Source organism: Drosophila subobscura, chromosome E, assembly GCF_008121235.1.
Source record: "Drosophila subobscura isolate 14011-0131.10 chromosome E, UCBerk_Dsub_1.0, whole genome shotgun sequence".
Taxonomy (NCBI): Eukaryota; Metazoa; Arthropoda; class Insecta; order Diptera; family Drosophilidae; genus Drosophila; species Drosophila subobscura.
The window spans coordinates 11,983,100-12,003,163 of record NC_048531.1 but is presented as its reverse complement, the minus strand read 5'-3'; the positions used below and the strand labels follow the sequence as shown (position 1 = coordinate 12,003,163).

Here is a 20,064-nt window from a genome sequence, read left to right as displayed (position 1 = left end):
GTGAAATGCCTGCGAAAGGCAGAGCAGAGGCAGTGAAAAGAAATATCTCCGGATGTCGTCAACGCAACGACGATAGGACTGGGGAAGACACGGAAAAACTGTGAAGCCGCAGATGGCAGCCAGCACAGGGCAGAGCAGAGCAGAGCAGAGTGGAGTAGGGAAGACGAGCCCATAGTTATGCCAGCTGAAGTTCATGAACTTGTTCAACACGTGTAGTTGGGTGTCTTAAGAGCCCAAATAAGTCAACAACAGCCAATGGAAACTCTAGCTTTAAGTCAAGGGCGATAATTAAAAGACGGAAATCAAATTACTGACTTTGACGTAAACGGGTTGCAGCCCCAAGCTGACATTTAAATGCTGGTTTTGCGTTTACCTAATTTGATTTTAAGCAAATGGCCGGCGGCTCTGGCACAGCTCTTGAGTGGCTCAGCAATCAGACCCTTTGAGATGCCAACTACTCGAAGTTTGCCACATGCCTCAAATCTTTCCATCTAAATGGGCCAACTTTCAAGTCAAGTGGAGTTCGGTACGAATTTATCTTTCCGCCATGAAAATTCTGGCACAGCCAAGAGCCAGACGGAGTCAGCGAGACGGCTCTGTGTTCCGGATCTTTGGCCTGGTTATAGACAGGCAACAAGCAAAATATTTCATGACCCCTTTAGGGCCAGGGTTGGGGCGGTCTGTGGCATAATTTCTAGGACATTACACCCACTGGCTGGCTGGCTGGCTGGCTGGCTGGCGGCGTCACGAGTCAAAAAGTTGGGGGGCACAATCAACATTAACATTCATGCGTGCATCAAGCCGGAAATGTCTATAAGATCTAACCGCAATGTGTGCTCCCAATGTCACCCAAGTCGTATAAGTAATGCTCTGTAAACCCAAAGCTTGTTTCCTTATACAAATCTCCCCCCCATTTCCCTCTAGACCCTAGACCTCTACCAGCCACATCATTGTGTTGTGAGGACAGCATTCGGGTTCAGGTAAATGTCCCTCTTTCAGCAGTCAAATTTCTGTCCATCGACACACAATCCATCATCTGGTACGTACTTTTTTCCTCTTGTTTTAGCTTTTTTATGCAGTGTCAATACCAACCCGAGTCTGTCCTAATTATGTGAGCTGTTTTTTTTTGTTGTCTAGCAAAAAAATATTCCACAATTTATTTATTTAAGCAATGGCACGCCTCTGACCCCGTTGACAACGACAACATTTAGATGGCTTTCTGCCATCGAATGACATACCAGCATTGTGATGTTTGGGTGAATTATCTGAGAAATTGATTGATGGCGGTGCCACAACGAATGAAATATAGACGCAGACACCTGGCAAAGCAAATCAAAGGAATCATTTACTTAAGCCACTCTTCTGCGTCTATTTTTATCTCAGGCATGCCACAAAGATACAACAGCCTGACAGCAGAGGAAAGTCATCTGGGAGTAGCTGGCGAAAAACAAAGCTAAAATATATTCCATGGCTCTTTTTTTTGGCGGGGGTTTGGTTTGATGAATCTTCTTAACGATTGCTAAATTAACAGGAACATCATCAGTGTTCACCAAAGAGGTTTGAAAATTGCTTGACAACCTTCGCACCAAATAGCATTCTCAATTGCCTTCCGAATTTTTACGCCTAAGATGTCTAAGAAAGGTTTAACAAATTATTATAATGCCCCTACACAAACCCTTGCAAACGAGCATCCATCCACAGCTTGTGTTGTGGGACGATATATCAACATTTAAATTAAATGAAAACAATGTTTTTCCATCCGATTGCAAATCTATAAGGATAACTCTTCGAATGGCAGAGGCAAATGGGCAAAGCCCAAGGATAAGCAACCATCAGATGGGGATGGGCGTGTGGCTATGGGTGGGGCTGCGGCCTATCTCAAGGACTGAGAGCAAACAAACAAAGGAATAGGTTTTGGGATGGAGTTGTGTAGAAACAACCGCAGAAACAATTTATTATTTGGTGATTCCATGCCCCAGTACTTGGAGGGAAGTGGCAATATGCAAGTTTGCTTTTACGAACTTGAATAAATAATGAAATCGGTGAGCAAGTGGTCCAAGATGGCACAAGTTGGGAGTTACTTGGCCCGGCTCTGGCTTTCTCTGGCCAAATGGCCGCAATATTGACTGGACTCGAGCCAGCCCAAACAAGTCTGAATAGACTGGCTGTGACACTGCCCAGAGAGGACCAGACAGGACCCAAAGCTGGTCCAAAGATCGACCACGAGAACCGGACAGATGGCTGTGAATATTCTACCTCTGTCTATATGGGACACCCATTCGTCATCTCAGCAAACAAGGGGGTGGCTGGCGCTAAGGTAAAGCTAAAAAACCTGCCACTTCGTGTACAATTTCTCAATCAATTTTATGCACTGGCCAACGGCTAAAACCGACTGCAACCAAGCAGCGTTCAATCCCCATTAGAACCTTTAACCATCGACCTTTCCAGCTCGCCCCTGAACCTGATAAAAAATATGAAAAACCTCACCGAAAATGAAGTGGTCGGGGGAAAATCATACAGCAACACCAGAACAGAACAGAGCAGCAGCAGCAGCTCAAGCCACTTGGCCTTTTGGGAGTTTATGGAAGAGCTTAGCAAACAAAATTATATTCAATTTCCTTTAATGGCCAACATAAAATAGCAGTCAGCAAAAGTAAAGCCGGCCAAAAGCCGTCAGAAAAAAAAGTAGGCGTTGTGCCGCGAACTTTCTCCCAAGGAGAAAATCAGGGCTCGAGCAGTTTTCCACACACTTCTCCACTTCCCTCTGCTGCTCCCTTGCTGCCAGTCTGCCATTTGGTTTTTGTTAGGTAAGCAACTTGTTTGAAGTACTTCCAGTACTTCACAATGGATTATGTTTGGATGTATGTTTATCACCAGATATGAATATTCCATACTGCCAGGATGTACTGGGACGTGGAAACCGATTAAGCATACGCCTTGGTGTGCGGTCCAGTCAAGCGTCTTTAGTGCCCCTGGCAAAGTGGCAACGGAGTAATAAATTAACACACACTCATATTTCGCTTGTCCGGGGCAGTGCCAGCCAATTTGTTCAAGATGATTATTGTTAATCGACAATTTATATAAATTATGCACACTTCACATTTCATGGAGCAAAATAACTGAGGACTAGAGCAGGTCAGCAGGTCCTTAGCGAATGGATAAAGTTCTGCCCGTGCAAAATCAAGTGAATGGCACGGGGCAGATGAAAGGAAATTCCTCAAAACTTTTGGGAACAAGAATCGAAAACTTATTATTAAATTTGAATGCTGAATTCAGCTTTCAATGGCATATCAATCTTTATCGATTGAGTTGGTTGAATAGACACGTCTATGGCATTCTAATAATTTCATTCCCTTGCCCAAATCATTTGGTTCTTGGATTCTCCTGAAGGTGTGGAACTTAAAGTATTTCCTCCTCCCCAACTATGTCTTGGTGCAGGTTCCAAGCTGTTAAGCTTCATGTACGAGACAACCTAATCCCTCAGATAGAGTCAACAAAGGGAGATGTTTACTATTAGGTTTATCGGCAGCCAAATAGGCGAATTTAATGCGGCTCGTCCACAGTTTTATGGTCGATTTCCCGCTCCAAGCGAAGCCTGAAGTTCCTATAGACCAGCGCTGCGGTTAATACATCAAATTCCAGCATCTTGACAGAAAGCGTTCGAGTTCTTTTCGTTGGAGCCTTTTGTGTGTGCCAAAGATAGCGACACTTGTCAGAGGAAGACAGAGGAACAGACACAGCCACAGACAGAGGCAGAGACAATTCGATTGACATGAAATGAATTGTGAAATTAAACAGACTGCACAATGACAAACGCAGAAACGAGGACTGGGAGGGCTGAAAAGGATTCCCAGTCATAGTCATGGCCACAAATTGCTAAGTGATTTCTCTGAATAAACTGTAGGGAGAGTGGAGCGGGGACTGGGACTGGGACTGAAATAATCAGTTGCCAGTTTTCTGGCAATAAAGATGTGTCCCTGTACACGGGTGGCGCTTAAAGTCAACGACAGGCATAAAATTGTTTTGAAAACGGTCGGACAGCAGTACGTGTTCTGTTGTCGCTCTGTCGGTCTGTTTTGTTTCTGTCCGATACATGTAGCCACTTGGAGATCATCGCCTGCATTGTTGACACCATAAATATGCCCCTTCCACACAAAAAACTTACCCCAAAGCGAATCACTAAAGCCAGATCCAGATCCCGATTCGAGACGAGCCGCAGCATTGAGCAATTAGTGGGCTTGGAGCATTTAGGCAGCAAGAGAAGACTTTTCCGATTGCATAGAAAGTGATTCACGCGCGGGCTTTAATCAAAACGAATTTCAATCACACAGCCACAGCCACAGACACAGTTGCACCACCAACAAATATCAATCAACAATTGCGCCGCCTAAAAGCATGCAACAATTTCTATTTTTCTACTCTTTGTGCAGCCAACACTGCGTATGAGCAATCAATTCGCATCGAGTTCACTCTGCAGTAATGTTCAGCACGCGTTGCTTCAATTATTCAAAAGACCGTTGGGATTGGATTGGATTGAATTGGATTGGACTCGACGATATTTATCCCACCAGTTCACTGCCAGGGAGCGAGAGCCGACAGAAGCGTCCGGTTTGAGGGCCGAAATCGCACTGAGGCGCCGTGGCAAGAACAGCGCTTAGGAGGCCAAGCCAAGCCATCGCCGAATGCGTTCCACTCGAATTGGCGCAGGCGCCTACGCCATGCCGTCTGTGTGGATGCCATTTGGAAAACAGTTTGCGAGTTTTTCAATTGTTGCCCACAAAAGAAAAGGCAACTGCAGCACTGCATGTTGCTTGTTTTGTGCCAGAAACGAAACACAAATCAGGAATTTCAATTATGTACCTACATCCGTCGCAGCTGATCCAGCTGCCAGCAGACTCCTGAGGGATGGGCACTGGTCTGCCACTGGGTCTGGTCTGCTCTACCTCTCGTCTGAAATTGCATCTTAAGTCGATGCATGCTGTGCACTTTGTGTCTGTGTGTGCCCAAGGTGTCCATGGCTATGGCAAGCATTTTATTTGAGACAAAAACTAAACGCAAGCAAACCCTACGGTGGTTCACGGAGACATTTGTGACTGGGCTTCCACTCGGCTTCCACTGTGTGTGTCAGCTCCAAAGATCCTTTGGAATGGATCATTTTGATGCACTAATGTAACGAGCAGTTCGAGTTTTTTACAGTCCAAGTACTCGTATTACTCTGAATATTTATTGGCTATGAAAATAACCAAGGAGTTGTCCGTAGTCAGTGCAAGAAATCGCATTTAATGCCCGCATTTATTCCATTCCATTTCCTCGCTCAGTCTCTGGCACAGTCCTAACATTAATCTAATGCTTTGTATATGTATATGCAACACCTTGGCGAACTCTGGACTGGGGTCCTGGTCCTTTGCTCAATGGCTGCTATAAAATGCGTGCACAGTTGGCGACAGTCTGCCTAAATGCAATTTCCCTTTGCTTTCACCTCGGCTGAAGCTTCAGCTTTGGTACTCACCGCCATCCACTTAATATGTATATGTATATCATTACTACCACTACCGCCAGTGGCTGTTGGCGGCAATAGCCGGAAGAAATAATTGAATTTGGTGCAGACGAGTTAAAAGACGATTGCCGGCAATCGCGGCGCTCAATTTATTTTGTTACATTGTTGCTGCAGTGGCAACCATGATGGCTTGGCGACTGAAGTGCTTGAACCAGATTAGTTTAAGGACTCCCCACTGCCAGCTGCACTCCTTGCCATGCCATAAATCGTCACTTGGTCGATTGTCACGCTCCGAAAGATAGGAGTGATGGAGCGCCCTGATACCCAGATACCTTGATACCCCGATACCCTGACACCCTGATACGGAACGGTAGCAGCTCAGGCTCTGCTAATTATGAACCTCGTTAGGAAAAATACACACAGGCAGGAAGAGGGATGTAGGGGACAGGTAAGCCAAACTGTCAATTAATGACACGCTCTTCGCAGTGGCCTGACCCCGGGGGCCATACAGGCATGTCTCCTGGAAGCCACAAGCTGATAGCCATTACACGTACATGTGTGCGGTGGCCAAGTGACAACAGAAACGAAAACCAATTTATAAATCAGCTCAGACATAAATCAGAGGCTGACCAATCAATGTCGTATCAGGGATTAGTCTGTTCGAGCAGGCAGTGCAGCTCAGCTGTAGGTTTGGAAAAACATGGGAAAATGCGGCAATTCGCTCTCAAATGCTTTTACCGATTTCTAATGCCAATTTGCGTGCCCCTCGTGGCTTTTAGTTACTGTTGGTGCACACATTTTCTGTTTTTTTATGCCTTCGACTGACGTTTAACTTTATTTACGTCTCCTGCGACACGCGCCACTGCCTCAAATTGTGGCTCAGTGCACATCGTTCACATCGTTCACATCTCTCGCACTTCCCCTACACATGTCCGTTCAGCTGACAATTACAAGCCATTTGTTGCTGTTGCTGTTGCTGTTGCTGCTGCTGTTTCTGCAACTGTCGCTTGGTGTTGGTGCTTATTTAGCATGCAGCTGGCAAGACACGAGCGTCAACGTCCATTGAGTCCCATTCCCAATTGAGCTAATGGCTCCATCGTGATGGAATGCTCAGAATACTCATACATACATGTGTACATATGTGAGCGTATGTGCATGGGGCAGGGGCACCTCCAGGCCCAATCAGTGGCTGGCTGACGCTTAAAACTTCCACCAAATGTACTCGCAATCGTAATTTTAGTTACTCTCACTTGCCATGGGCCGCTAATATACGTTGTGTCCCTTTTCCTAATTGCTCACACACGCGCGCATTAAAGTTTTGAGATAAAATTAACGCCAGCGGCCACTGTTATGGTCGCCACTTGCCAGGATGAGATTATAAAAGGTGTTCCTAAAAGCGAAATTTCCCTAAAATTATATCGAAGTAATGTGAATACTGAAACAATAAACTCTAAGTTTGGCGGAACACACTGGCAGGGGAGACTGGTTGGTGCTGGCGACCCACGGTGACCGGAACGTGGCCGCACGCCATTTTGTTTGGGGTAACATGAGCTAGGTGCATGTTACAGCATGATTAATTCGTGTTGATAAACAGTTATTTTAATTAATCGCCAGGTGTCGGTGGTGGCTTCAGTGGCTGCTCGAGCTTCTGGCCTCCAAAACATTTAAATTTAAATTTAAATCCGCTCGTGGTCACAGCGGCTTCCCCGAATAACCTAATTGCTTTGACGTTTTGTCGGTTTGCATAAATTTTGAATGTGGCGCCTTCGCCACTGCGGCGACGGCGACAACGCCCACGCTGCTGGAATGGAAATGCATTTATCATTGCTCCATTGCGTAGTCAACAGCCAGTTTATCTGAAATTAAAAATCGTTTCCACCTCAATTTATGTCAGCCCCTTTGCTGCCAATAAGAGAAATTTGCCCTTTGGCTTCTCCTTTGTCCATTCATATTGAACTGGACTGGACTGAGCTGGACCCTTGAAGTTGCTGCAAGTTGCGGCCATTTTCTAGCCACAATAAACTTTTACCCATAATTAAAAGCTAACCACTTTTGGCTTTTGGCTGGCGCTTCGAAAAAAAAAAGAGTTTTACAAAATATCAACAAATTTGGGTGCACAAACATGAGTGCATCTCTAAATTTCAACGTGTTTCGGTCAATTTGTATAGATCTCAGCCAACTGACGTTGAACTTTTCCACCTTTGTTTAAAAGTTTTCCCTCTAAACAAGTTTGCAAAGGGATGGGAATGGTCCCCAAAAGGCATTCATTGAAATACAAAAACGTTAGCCTCTGCTGTGACTATCAGTAAGAATAATATTAAATACGGTTCCGGTACCACGTAAATTTTGTAAATCTTTTAACAGCTATTAGTTCTATCTATACTATACTCTTTAAGTAATGGTGATAAATATTTGGCGCTAAACGTGATACAAACTAGAAATTCCCCACACCAAAATAAACTTCAACTTTGAAGAACGATTTTCCACGATGTGGCAGCACAATCAAATTATATGATTTAAGATTACGGTATATTTTACAAATTAGAAGGTATATTTTGGTATCTTTTCGAGGGCTGTGCGGTATATTTGATCGATAATTCTGCGATCACACTGTTGTTGATGTTTTGCCGAAACACGCGTAAATCGGGGAAAATTGTTTTAAAGTAAACCTGTGACACTATTCTATTGCACGAGCTCCCTACACTAGTCAACACTAAGTACGATACCCGCGGGTGCTCATCTAAACAGTAGAAACCACTCAGGTAAGTCGGCTGATGGATTACATTTAGTGACAATTCGATTAGCTTACATAATTTTGGCCGGAATTTGAATGTTACCTCAATATAATTCGCAATTGTCACAATCAATGACATCATTGTTCGATTTTAGAGCCCCTCTCAGTAGCCACACACTGTGTATTTTCGGCTGCACTATTTCGGTTGATTATGCCTGCAATTGCATCAGCTTTAATGCCAGTGCAAATTCGTCATGGCAGCAGCTTTGTTGGATTTCCCCCCAGAAACACACATTAGTTTATGTTTGTGAATTAGAGTTAATGTTTTATTTTTCTGTTTGGGATATCATTATCATGATTATTTACTACCCAATCTAGAAATACTTTTATTTGTGGTTTAGACGGACTTCATCTACAGATCTGGGTTATCTTTATTCACTTTGAGAGTTCCTTCCACTTAATTACCTAATTAAATGTTGTTACATTTCGAAAATGGTTTCTATTTTGATTTATTTATGGGTTGTGTTATTTTTAGGCAAAACTACTTAGTGCATGTGCCCAGCATTCGTTTTAAATTAGTGATTTCTGCCCATTCTATTCATGTTAAAGTTAACTTAAAGCTGCTTATTGTTTGCAGAGCTCGCTCTTTGCTCTTTTACGCATTTCAATCACAAAACATTTACATAAGTAGTTGTAGTATTAACAGTGAGAAACAAATACAGACGACATTAGATTAGAAATTGTTCAACATTTATACGAAAATATATCATGTAGGTGTGTAGACTTATCGTTGAGAGTGTACTTAAATGCGGCATTTAACTTTTACAATTATTCATTTAATATAAACAAATCTCCCCCTCCCTGCTGCTGCTGCTGCTCCTACTGCTTTTCCTATTCAAGAGAACGCCTGCGTAGCTGACGGCGCACTCCAACAATGGCAGCATTGCTGCGGTCCAGGAGCTCGTTGGAGAGACGCGCCAACAGAGGCAGCTCCCGCATGGAGACGTTTACCGACGGCAAGGGGGCCAGCTGCTGCTGCAGCTTCTTGATGGGAGTGGGCGGCTCCTGCTGATGATGCTGGGGCGTTACTGGCAAGCTGGTTGTGTTTGTGACGGTCACCACAACATCGCAGTGGCGGTTGAGGGCCTCGGCTCCCAGGGAGTCGGGCCGCTGCTCGGTTGATTTCATCCGTTCGGTTTGCTGCCGTTTGGCAGCCTCCTTAAGCATCATTAAGTGATCCAGTTTATCCACCGTGGCCTTCAATTCGTGCTCCCAGACATCGTTCTGCTGCTGACCATCCCCGCCCTCGATTGGGCGCACTGCGAGGATTTTCACCTTTTGACGCAGGGCCTCCAGATCGCCTTCGTCGACCGCGCCTCGAAATTCTCTAGCCCCCGTCTCATCGTAGTCGCAGGCATCCTCCTCGTCCTCAGTTTCCGCAGTGTTTGCTGCCTGCTTTACCGCCAAGGACATTTGACTGCCGGCTACGGAGGGATAGTCGCATTTCTCCAGCTCCATCTGAAAGTCCGGCAGCGAGGGCAACGCACTGGATGTGGGCGTGTTCAGCTCGGCTCCGACGCCCGGCTCGCGGGGTCCCGGCGGTGTGGGAAAGTCCCCGCGCTGCCTATGTATGTCCTCGCTAATCCTCTCCAGATTACGCAAGGCCGTTGAATAAGTGCTCTTGGCACCGGCCACCTGCTGTTGCAGCTCTTGAATGCGGTTCTTTTGGGTCTGCAGCTGGTCCTGGCAGACTTGCTTCTCCTCGAAGTAGGGTCGCGACTTGTTGATGCTCCTCCTGAAGCGATCCTCCAGCTGCTGCAACTTCTGCTCGGCCGCGTGGAAGAGACGTGTACGTCTCTGGTGCTCGGCATGGCAGTCGGCCTTTTGAGTCTCGGCATCCATTACCTTTTGGGTGGCATGGTTGAGCATCTCCTGCCAGGCGTTGTCGAACTGCCATTCGTGTGAGTTGGACATGAAACGTTGCTCGGCCAGCGCCACCGTTTCCTTCGCAGCGGCATGAATTTCTATGCAAATGGGGGAATATCGAGTGTTAATGATCCAAAGTGTGGCTTCTTGTACTGTGTTTTCTCACCATTGGCTCGTTGGAATTTAACCGCTGCCTGCTGGCACTCGATCTGTGCCTCGCGTGCCTTGTCCAGAGCTTCATGGTAGGGTCGAGCCTTCTCGATGCAGCTGCCCAGCTTCTTTGAGGAGAGCTTCAGGCGGCGTGTGGACTCGTTCAACAGAATCCGAAACGTGGAATTGGCCTCCTGTGGGTGCAAAAGTATGAGTAAAGGAATCTATAGACTGTAAGCCATTCTTCTCTTACCTCCAACTCGATTTCCAGCTTGTTTATCTCATCCGTAGCACTATTGAGATTCTCTAGTTCAATCTGTGTATTTAAATAGAAAATTTAACATTCATTAAATAACTTTATTTATACTTATTTTTCAGACACTTCTAATCTCCTGCCCTAGGGACCGCCTCAAAGATGCCCCAATCGAAACAGCGCGGCGGGGCCGCGTCAGCATCCTCGAAGGATTCGAAATACGATCTTGGTAAGATTTCGGCACGCGTTGATCGCGTCAATGTCAGCGGCTTGTTGCGTACCCACAACGACTATGTGATGAGGGCAGCGGACGGGCTCTTCAAGGCGGACAATTTCCAGGACCTCATGCTGGAGGCCATGTCGACCAAGTCCTATCTGCACGAGCTGGGCATCTTCAAGGATGTGAGCGTACACATAGATGTCAGTCGCGGTGCTGATGCCTCGCCCCAGGGCTATGAGATCACATTCAAGGGCAACGAGTACTCCCGCCTGATGGGCTCAGCAGGCACGGAGGTGGGCCAGAACGAGGGCTCCCTGCGCACAGAGCTGACCATACCCAACATCCTGGGTCGCGGCGAGAGCATCTCCCTCCAGGGCAGCTACAGCAACACCAGAGCCAATGATCTGCAGCTCAAGTTCTGGAAACCATTCTTCCACACACGCTTTCGCGAGAATAGACCCGAGTAAGAGGCAAAAATAACTCCACCCTCTTGTGCAGCAATTAACGAGTCATCCCTCAATCTTTACAGATTCTCGTTCAGCATATTCAGGCAAACGGATCGATTCGACATTAGCTCTTTCCAATCCACAAATCTGGGCTACTTGATTGACTTTTCGGCCCACAGCAGCCTGGGAGTGGATGTAAGGCACAAAGAATTAACAGCTGAGAGAGCATCAACTCGATTTAATGAAGGTTCCTTTATCTATTTCATTAGCTAACTCACTCGCTGCAGTACGAGAACTCGATCAGGAACGTGGGTCTGCTAAACAAATCCGTGCCGTTCAGCATTCGGGAGCATTGCGGGCCCAAACTGGCCTCATTGGTGCGCTACTCGGTGGTGTTTGACAATCGGGATGCCAATGTCTTTGCCACCCGCGGCATTCTACTGAAATCCACCAACGAGTACTGCGGTCTGGGTGGAAACATCGCCTACACCAGCAGCACAGCTCACGGCGAGGTGAATGTTCCACTCTTCTCTGGCTTTGTGGCACAGTTCTGTGGACGCGTGGGCATTGTCAAGGAGACCAAGCAGACCACCTTGCTGCCCATTGGTTCGCTCTTCTATTGCGGTGGACCCATGACATTGCGAGGATTCAAATACGGCGGCGCTGGACCCGTGGTCGATGGCACACCGATTGGAGCGCAGACCTACTGGTGCACGGGGGCTCATCTCTGGGCGCCTCTGCCATTTGCAGGCGTCTTCAAGAGCCTGGCCAGCAACTTTAGAATGCATTTCTTCTACAACATTGGTAACACCAATAGTTTTAGCTTTGGTAAGTGCCTGCCTGCCTGATCCCACCTCATTTCTTTGGTAATATTTTAACCTTTTCACGTCTCTCGTTTTCAGAGAACATGCGTACCGCCTTTGGCATGGGACTGGCCTTCAAGTTCGCCGATCGGGCACGCATCGAACTCAACTACTGCATCCCAGTGCGTCGCCAGGCTACCGACAAGATTCTCAATGGCTTCCAGTTTGGCATCGGCTACGAGTTCATCTAAAAAGTGTTTGTTCGACAATGACTGGGACTGGATGGAGTTGTCCCCCCACAGCAAAGAGCCCATGAGAATCGCTAACAATCCAACGAAATGTAGCTTGTCCTGTTCTGTATTTTTTGTCAATGCATTTTTTTCCTATAGCAAATTTATTTGTAGTTCCAGCAAACACATTTAAGTAGTTCCTAAGTGGCGTGTGTACATACGTAAAACGAGAAACGAACAATATACAAAAATGTTTAAAGAAGTTTAAGTGAATTCTTCAAAAAAAACAAAAAAATTGGTGAGGTGAATGTCGGTGGTCTAGATTTGTCTGAATAGTGAAGAAGACGCTAGGACATTGAAGTGAACGCATCTTCTCCGTGGAGTGGAACCGAACTGTGGTTATGCTATAGCCCCATGACAGAAACGAAATTGCACTTTTGAGCATACAATTCCATATACAAATCTAGGGGCAAAAGTCCTCCTCCAAACGTCAAACGGAAATATAATTCTACTGTACGAAAAATGATATTTTTTATCGGCCGGTACTAAACATAGCACGATTTGAACTCGGGCTGGGCTGCACACAGCAACCATATTCTGTACGAACACCAAACGCTCAACGCTCTGCGCCACGCGAGCTCTATAGGCATTCGCATCTTAAAATTAAAATTGACAGCGGAAGGGAGGAATCAGTGCTGTCAATGTAGCTTTTTTGTAGCTTATCACGATAGAATTTAGTGATTCAATCTTTAAAATTCAACTTCAACTTTTCAGACAAGAGAAATTAAAGACTTTAGATTTGTTTATAACAAGAATAGAAGGTTCTGGTTATATTGAATACAGAAATTATGCACAGAAATATCTCAGTTAACGTTTTGAGTGAATGCAAGGCAAAATGAATGAAAGAATAATGCAAAAACTAAAATTATAGTTTGAAGAACATTGCAGACAGGATAAATGTGTTTCTTAAACACAAATGGCGAAAGTATAAAGTTTATTATTAAGTTAACGTAAGCATTTTTGCATAGCCAAAGGTGGTTATTCTAAAATTTACATTTATATATTAAAATGCAGAGCGAGGGCAGGTATGGTATGGTATGTTACATATGTACATAGTACATATGTACATCTGTGCACATGGATGGGGAAGCGGACATGTTCATGGATCGCTGAACTGCATGCGGTTACAGTTTTTTGTTTTGTTTTGGGCTTTTTGTACATTGTAAGTTTTGTTGTGGTGGTGGACCCACACACGGTCCACAAATTTCGTGGTCGACCAAACTGGTTTTAATTATAATATTTTGGTTGGTAGTAGGTTTACCGCTCTCTGCGGCAGCTTTTGTTATTGGGCCTGTCCCAGTTTGATTTTTATCGTGTCCGTTGAGCATTTCTTCACATCCCGGACATAAACATGAGCCCAGTAAGAGGGCAGGTCTTCTCAACGAGTTGCTGCTCGAGTTGCTGCCCCTGTAATCGTGATTGATTTAAGAGTTAAGACAAAGCCCAAAGTGAGAGAGCCCAGAGCATCCATACATACAAACATATGTATGCACAATGTATGTACATACTTATGTACCCTCCAAACGGGTTTTGTGCCTGTAAACAAACGAAACCAGTTTGGGGGGCATGGGCATCAGCCACAGATGAAAGGCAGCTTGAACTTTTCTGGAATTTTTTCTGCTCAAGGAACGAGCAGGGAACAAGTGAGCCAAGCCAGCATTTTGTGTCTGGCATTTCCCTAACAAGTTTTTGGTTAATTAAAAGTTTATTTATTTCCACCCTTCACTTTTACACATTTCCACAAAAAGTGCAACAGCAGAAGGCAGCAACATGCAATGGAAAAAGTTGAGGCAAAGACCTGGAAAAACAAACAAAAAACCCCCCACACAGCAAAGCTTAAATATTAATGTTGTCGTATGCAGCGAGGCCTAGACCTAAGGGAATAAGGTATTACATCCCATCCGATGGGGGGTCTTGACCTCCCTACCCTCCCACTGCAACAAATGACGCACAATCAAGAGTTTTATTACCATGCAATTTCAATTGTAAATGTCGAAATAACATTTTACCAACCAAGGTGGCACCGGCTGTGTGTGCATTGTGGCAAAAAGAAATATTTGGTTATCCACAAAAAGAATATAAAACAAATACAAATAAATACGAACTCGTAGGTAAATTATGAATGGCAAAATGACGTTGGAAAAATATGTACAAATATTTTCGCAACTTTGGCATCAAAATTAAATATACAAAAAAGGCAAACTGGGGAACTGGACTGTTTAAATATCAATATTATTTCCAAGAACTGGATTCTTAAGCATATGGCAAATATTCCTGGAATTTATATGGCAAAAACATTCATGAGAAACATTCATGTGTGCATTTTCCTTCTTTAATTATTGATTTTATTATTTTACACATCTAAAGCACATTTGAAGCTTCCCCAAACAGGGCCAAAATCATGTGGTACAAGGTCTATTCTCGGGAGGTCTGGGCCCAAAACGTTACCAAATCACGCGATGTGCCGACGCTTTTCTTGTCTTTCATTGTGCAATATCGTCAGAGTGGCGTTGCCAAAGGGCAGACCGTAGCGAAGCCCGGCTTGAGTCACAGCCACAGAATGAATATAACAAATCGCCAAATGCAAAAGGTTACAACCAGGCGCGCGTCTCTTAGCCAGAATTGGCAGATGACGTGAGTGCGGCTCGTTAGACTTCCAAACCATTTCGTCAGACAAGAGGGCGCCGCCCACCGCCTCATGACAATAGCCAGTCAGTCCTGGGGGGGTTATACTCTTAGCGTAATGACTATATTTAGGATATTTGCAAACAGTCAGAAGCAATTAATAAAAGGGAGAACCGCCAGTCATAGACGGACACAAACAGTGCCAATAATTGTTGGTTCTGTTCCTGCATTGCTACTCCTACTTCTGTATAAACCTTTAGAAAGGATAGCACCATAGCTTCCCCCATCGTATTTTATCCCATTAGAGAAACTCTTTCCTTTCCCTTTCCTTATTAGCGCTATGCACATAGCACCCAAACCCACCCGCTTATCGGTTATCGTATTAGTATTATGTAGTCTATTTGCTTATCCCTTCCACTTCTCCACTTTCCCTTTTTAATTTTCATAGGCATTTTCCCTGTTCCGCTCAGCGGTTCGGTTCCGCCAGTTCCGTCATGACGACATCTGCCTTTGGTGGCGTGATGCCGACGTCGGGGCTGACCTGACCTGACCTGACCTACAAATGTACATACATACACATGTACATTCGCTCTCTTCTCTCTCCAGCTTGCCAACTTGACTGCGACAATATTTTGCCAAAATGGCAATTGGATCGGAACTGTTATGGAAGCCATAAACAATTCAAAAATACAAATGTACATCGATTCGACTTGCGCAGCAGGGCCCACAAAGGACATTCAACCCAAAATATAAAGGCAATAAGAGCTCCCGTAGAAAGTACTCGAAAAAAACTGGAACAGCACTTGGCTAAGAAAGTTGCTGCTCAGGGCACCGAGAGGTCAAAGAAATGGTTATATAAAGGAAAACCACACGGTACAGCGTGTGCGTGAATGAATGTCAAGCGACTCGAAACAAACTTATAATTAGTTCAAGCTCTAGTACCTCCACACCGGGTAGTCTCCAAGGGATATGTCAAATTTGGATGGAGTGAGGGAACTTTCAAAATGCTGAATTAAATAATGAATTCATGTCGAGTGAAGGTTGGGCTGGGGAATGACCCACTTTGTATTGAAACTAAAATGTGTATACAAATTAATTTCAATTGCCGAAATGTTCTGGCACCAGAGCTCTCTCCCTCATTCTCTCTCAAAAGCCAAGTTCAAAGTTCAAATAAAAGCAGTTGGAGTGCAATTGTAAAATATTCATTGGTTTAACAAGTTCATGCGCCTTTTTGACTGATAAGATTGCCTCTTATATGAACATTTATACGCCAGCGTCATGCTCCCCACTGCCGATTCGATAACACAGGAAGTGGCCACTGTAGTGCATAATAATTGTTGTTGCACACTGAAATTCATTAACAATTCCAATTCAAAGACAACGAACCACAAACGAATCAAAGCAAAATGTAAATTAATTCATTCAGCCTGAAAATCAGACGAAAATAGTTTGCCTCTCTCTCTCTCAGTTATGCATCGTTGATGATAATGAAGGTAAGGTCCCCAACGAGAGGGAGGCACTGCACTGCTTTCATTTAAAGGTTCAACAAACAGTGAAAAATCAGTGGGATGACAGAAAATTATTCCTTTATTTATGCAAGTGCAATGTGTAAGGCTTCTTTATTTTCTTTATTGTATTTCAATAAACTTCCTACAGTTGTTTCGTATTTTTTTCACACTATTAATAAACCTAAAACGACGATCATGGTCTGACGACGAGAATCAACTCGGACCGCGACCAGTCACAGAGGTAGCGTGGCCGAGCGGTCTAAGGCGCTGGTTTAAGGCACCAGTCTCCTCGGAGGCGTGGGTTCGAATCCCACCGCTGCCACATAGAGAACAATCTTTTTTATTCTTTTTTTTGTAGTTTATAAGAGACTTTTGTGAGTTTCTGTGTACCTTTTCTAGTATTTAATAGCGTTTAGCTTTTACTTCATCAATACATTTTTTCAGTAGTTGATTCTATCTACAATTGAGTTGGCATAACATTTAATTTAATACACGTTAACGCCCACAGTGACTCATGGCGTTTGCCATTGTTTAGTGATTCATTTAATTTTAAATCGTGTTCTCCCACTGGTATTATAAGCAATTTTTAAAATAGAGGGATTTGATCGATTGATAATTGACAAAACTACGATGTCCAGCATGGAATGTAGCCCAGGAGCTTTTGTCTGTCCATGCTCCTCATAATTTCCGTTATTTTTAACTACGATTATGGGGCACCTTTTATGTTTGGCCGTTGACTCAATTCTGATTCACCGTCCACCCAGGGTAGTGTTCTCTAATTGACAAAAATCCCCTTGTAAGCACCTTTCTTTCTCTCACCTTTCTGGCGCAACCGACACCCAGAAATTCAAGTATGAATTGTTAGTCATTAGTCATTGAACTTTATCAGTGAAGCCATGGATAAAGTTTCCTTCGCTAATCGAATTACCCAATATTATCAACTGGGGCAAGGCTGAGCGGTAAATATTATTTATAATTTACTTCAAAGTTTTCCCACCAGTTTTCTTTCCAAGAGAGAGACAACAACTCCCCGTCCTCCCTGCATTGGCCTATGGAAACAATTATCGTATAATCGATAAGTGCCAAACAATTATACACTCCATGAAGAAGAAAGTTTTGGGCAAAGCAAACGAGCAGAAAAACTCCCCCAGCACGCAAATGATATTTATGCTTCCAAGAGCTGACGCGTGTGGGATTTACAACAGAAATAAAAACAAAGACTCGCTAGTTTTTGGGTGAAAATAAACACCGAAACAGCTGTCGAGGAGACACACGAATTGAAGCTAAATAAACTTTGGGCCACCGCCACCCTAATCTTTCCATTGTCTATTAATTCCTTTGTCGTCATCAAGCTACTTCTGATAAGAGAATTCGCACGCGCAAAGAAGCCATTGATAAATCATTGACAAGCAGAGAACTGAATAATAATCCAAAGAATTGTCTACAGAGGAATTCAAGCATAAAACATTGAAAAATCGGCAACAAAGCAAGATGTTTTTGCGTATTTGGTAATCTATTTTTTATAGATGAGAGAGCTCACGCTAACCGGTTTCCCATTCCGGTGTGCATAGCGAAACAAATTCTGTTTAGAGTAGAACCTTATCTCTCTGAATGTATGGACATACATATGTACATACATATCTTTCCCTCTCTCTATGATTCTCCCATTCGTATTGTATATTTTCGCACACACCATATTTATAGACATTATCGAGTGTTTCAATCAAGTCACATGCCCAGAATCAAACAAATGTGGTTAATGTTTTTACGCCGCGTGTGACGTCTCCCGCTAGGTTTTCGGGTTTTATAAATAGACAAACGAAGGTCTAGGTGCGATCCAATTTTATTGAAACGGGGAACATCTCTAGATTCATGTACTCCTAATGCCCATTAAGCGACTAGAAATTTGCAAATTATTTCGCGTTGTTGAGCAAGTAACAAAATAAATCTTAATTTATGCAAAATGATACGAACGACCGCACCAGAGACGCAACACACTTTGTATTGTGTTGTTGTGTGTCTCTCTTGTTTTGGATTGCCTCACACAACAAAAAAACCTGAGAACGGACATGCCTCGGACATAAAATACCCACTACATTGATTATATTTAGGCTTCTTGAATTGTGAAGACGCCAATATGTATCTCTAATCCAGGTTCCCTACTGATGTTACCTTCTGCTTTAATATATTCAAAAATAATCTACCTTTCTTCCCCACGAGTACAGGGTGTACAGTGCGCATTTCTGTTAATGTTGTTTGGGCTTGCGTGTGCGCTTCGGTATTTCCATTTATTAATTTTGCATTCATCCGCCAGGGCTCTCCCGAAAATTACAAAGAGCGATAGAGACGGAGGCAGAGCGAGGGCAATAACTGCACTTGAATCTGTTTTAGGTCCCTCGACTGGAGAGGAAAATTCCCAAATTACGCACGGAAGAACATATAATCCTATTACCAGGAAGTGAGTGGGAGAGGAAGAGAGGGAAACGAAACAAACACTTGACCCTGAGGCGCTTTATGATTATGTGTGTGTGGAGAATTACAATTCCTGGAGAATTGTTCACAATGAAAACTGAACCGTTTTTCGCCGGGAAAGGAAACTTGCAATTTGTTAAAGCGCTTGGCTTGGGAAATTGATTTCTGCTGTGTGATTGTGGCAGAAAGCCAACCGAGCGTAAAAAAGGTTGCACGCAATAAAGAGCAAACGAAATGGAATGCAAAACATAACGGCGCTTTCCTGTAAAGAGTCTGTCAAAGCCAATTAAAAGAGAGCTCAAAGAGAGACAAAGAAAGAGGGGGAGAGAGCTAACAAAGAGTGGGAACAACATTTACACAAAAACAAACCAACGTGCCAAGGCAGCAATTTCCATTTGTATATTGTATCTGGCTGAATCGCCTGGCACTGCCTGGTACGGGCACGTGCATATCTGAGGGACACAGGGGTTGCACAAAGCGAGAGGTGAAGGCAAAAGCAGCCCCAGCCCCTCCACTCACCTGAATTTGCGGGTCCAGCTCGCTCTCTTCAGTATTCGACATATTTGCGTTTATTTGTGCCTGCAGCCAATCCCAGGAGAATGTCAATTGAGTTAGTTTTCACTTTTTTTGTCGGGCACTTTTCAAATTAATTCCAGTTGCATTTGCATTTGCACTTGCATTTCGCTCAACTTGATCTTGTTGTTTGCCCCACACACTCTCCTTCGTCAAGCAAATTGTTAATTTTCCTCAAAGCGCAAGAGTCTGCATATGTGTTGTGTGTGTGTGTGTGCTTGTGTTTTGTTGCTAATATTATGTAAATAGGCCTCGGTTGGCGCTAATGCTGCTTAACTCGCAAATTTTGTTATGAGAAAACAATATTATAGCATTTTCAATGCTGTCTCTCACGCCACCAGCGAAAAAGTTACGGACACAAGGCACACGCGCAGCTCCTATCAACTTTTAACTACTACTACTTTAAACATGGACAAATTACACGTAAACATAAACAAAGTACACTGCTGCTCGCCTTTTGCCCTGCGTATAAAATATTTTGGTTAAATGCTAAACCCTAGGGGAAGGGGGAAAGTGAGACGCGACCGACCGCGGTGTTTGTTGAGAGCAGTGTGACCGTGGGTGTAT

General features: G+C 44.1%; 2 protein-coding genes and 1 non-coding gene across 3 annotated transcripts; 2 read left to right on the top strand and 1 right to left on the bottom strand.

Annotated features, from left to right (window-relative positions):
- The first annotated feature begins 8,105 nt into the window (after window positions 1–8,105).
- On the top strand, window positions 8,106–12,518 carry LOC117891487 (SAM50-like protein CG7639). The gene is made up of 5 exons (XM_034796968.1): window positions 8,106–8,259; window positions 10,686–11,243; window positions 11,310–11,421; window positions 11,496–12,054; window positions 12,129–12,518. The coding sequence occupies exons 2-5, from the start codon at window positions 10,723–10,725 to the stop codon at window positions 12,278–12,280; spliced, it is 1,344 nt and encodes a 447-aa protein (XP_034652859.1). The 5' UTR covers window positions 8,106–8,259; window positions 10,686–10,722; the 3' UTR covers window positions 12,281–12,518.
- On the bottom strand, window positions 8,645–20,050 carry LOC117891485 (SH3 domain-binding protein 5 homolog). Its single transcript, XM_034796965.1, has 4 exons — window positions 19,444–20,050; window positions 10,561–10,623; window positions 10,324–10,501; window positions 8,645–10,255 (listed from the first exon to the last, which is right to left on the bottom strand). The coding sequence occupies exons 1-4, from the start codon at window positions 19,483–19,485 to the stop codon at window positions 9,123–9,125; spliced, it is 1,416 nt and encodes a 471-aa protein (XP_034652856.1). The 5' UTR covers window positions 19,486–20,050; the 3' UTR covers window positions 8,645–9,122.
- On the top strand, window positions 16,693–16,774 carry Trnal-aag. The gene has a single exon. It is a non-coding gene; the product is annotated as a tRNA-Leu (tRNA).
- Window positions 20,051–20,064: the final 14 nt, after the last annotated feature.

Coding starts and splice junctions, on each gene's coding strand:
- LOC117891487 (XM_034796968.1), top strand. CDS start 10,723: ATGCCCCAATCGAAACAGCGCGGCGGGGCCGCGTCAGCATCCTCGAAG. Junction 11,244..11,309: donor TTTCGCGAGAATAGACCCGA/GTAAGAGGCAAA, acceptor CAATCTTTACAG/ATTCTCGTTCAGCATATTCA. Junction 11,422..11,495: donor ACAGCAGCCTGGGAGTGGAT/GTAAGGCACAAA, acceptor CTATTTCATTAG/CTAACTCACTCGCTGCAGTA.
- LOC117891485 (XM_034796965.1), bottom strand. CDS start 19,485: ATGTCGAATACTGAAGAGAGCGAGCTGGACCCGCAAATTCAG. Junction 10,624..19,443: donor AGCTGGACCCGCAAATTCAG/GTGAGTGGAGGG, acceptor TTAAATACACAG/ATTGAACTAGAGAATCTCAA. Junction 10,502..10,560: donor AGCTGGAAATCGAGTTGGAG/GTAAGAGAAGAA, acceptor TTGCACCCACAG/GAGGCCAATTCCACGTTTCG.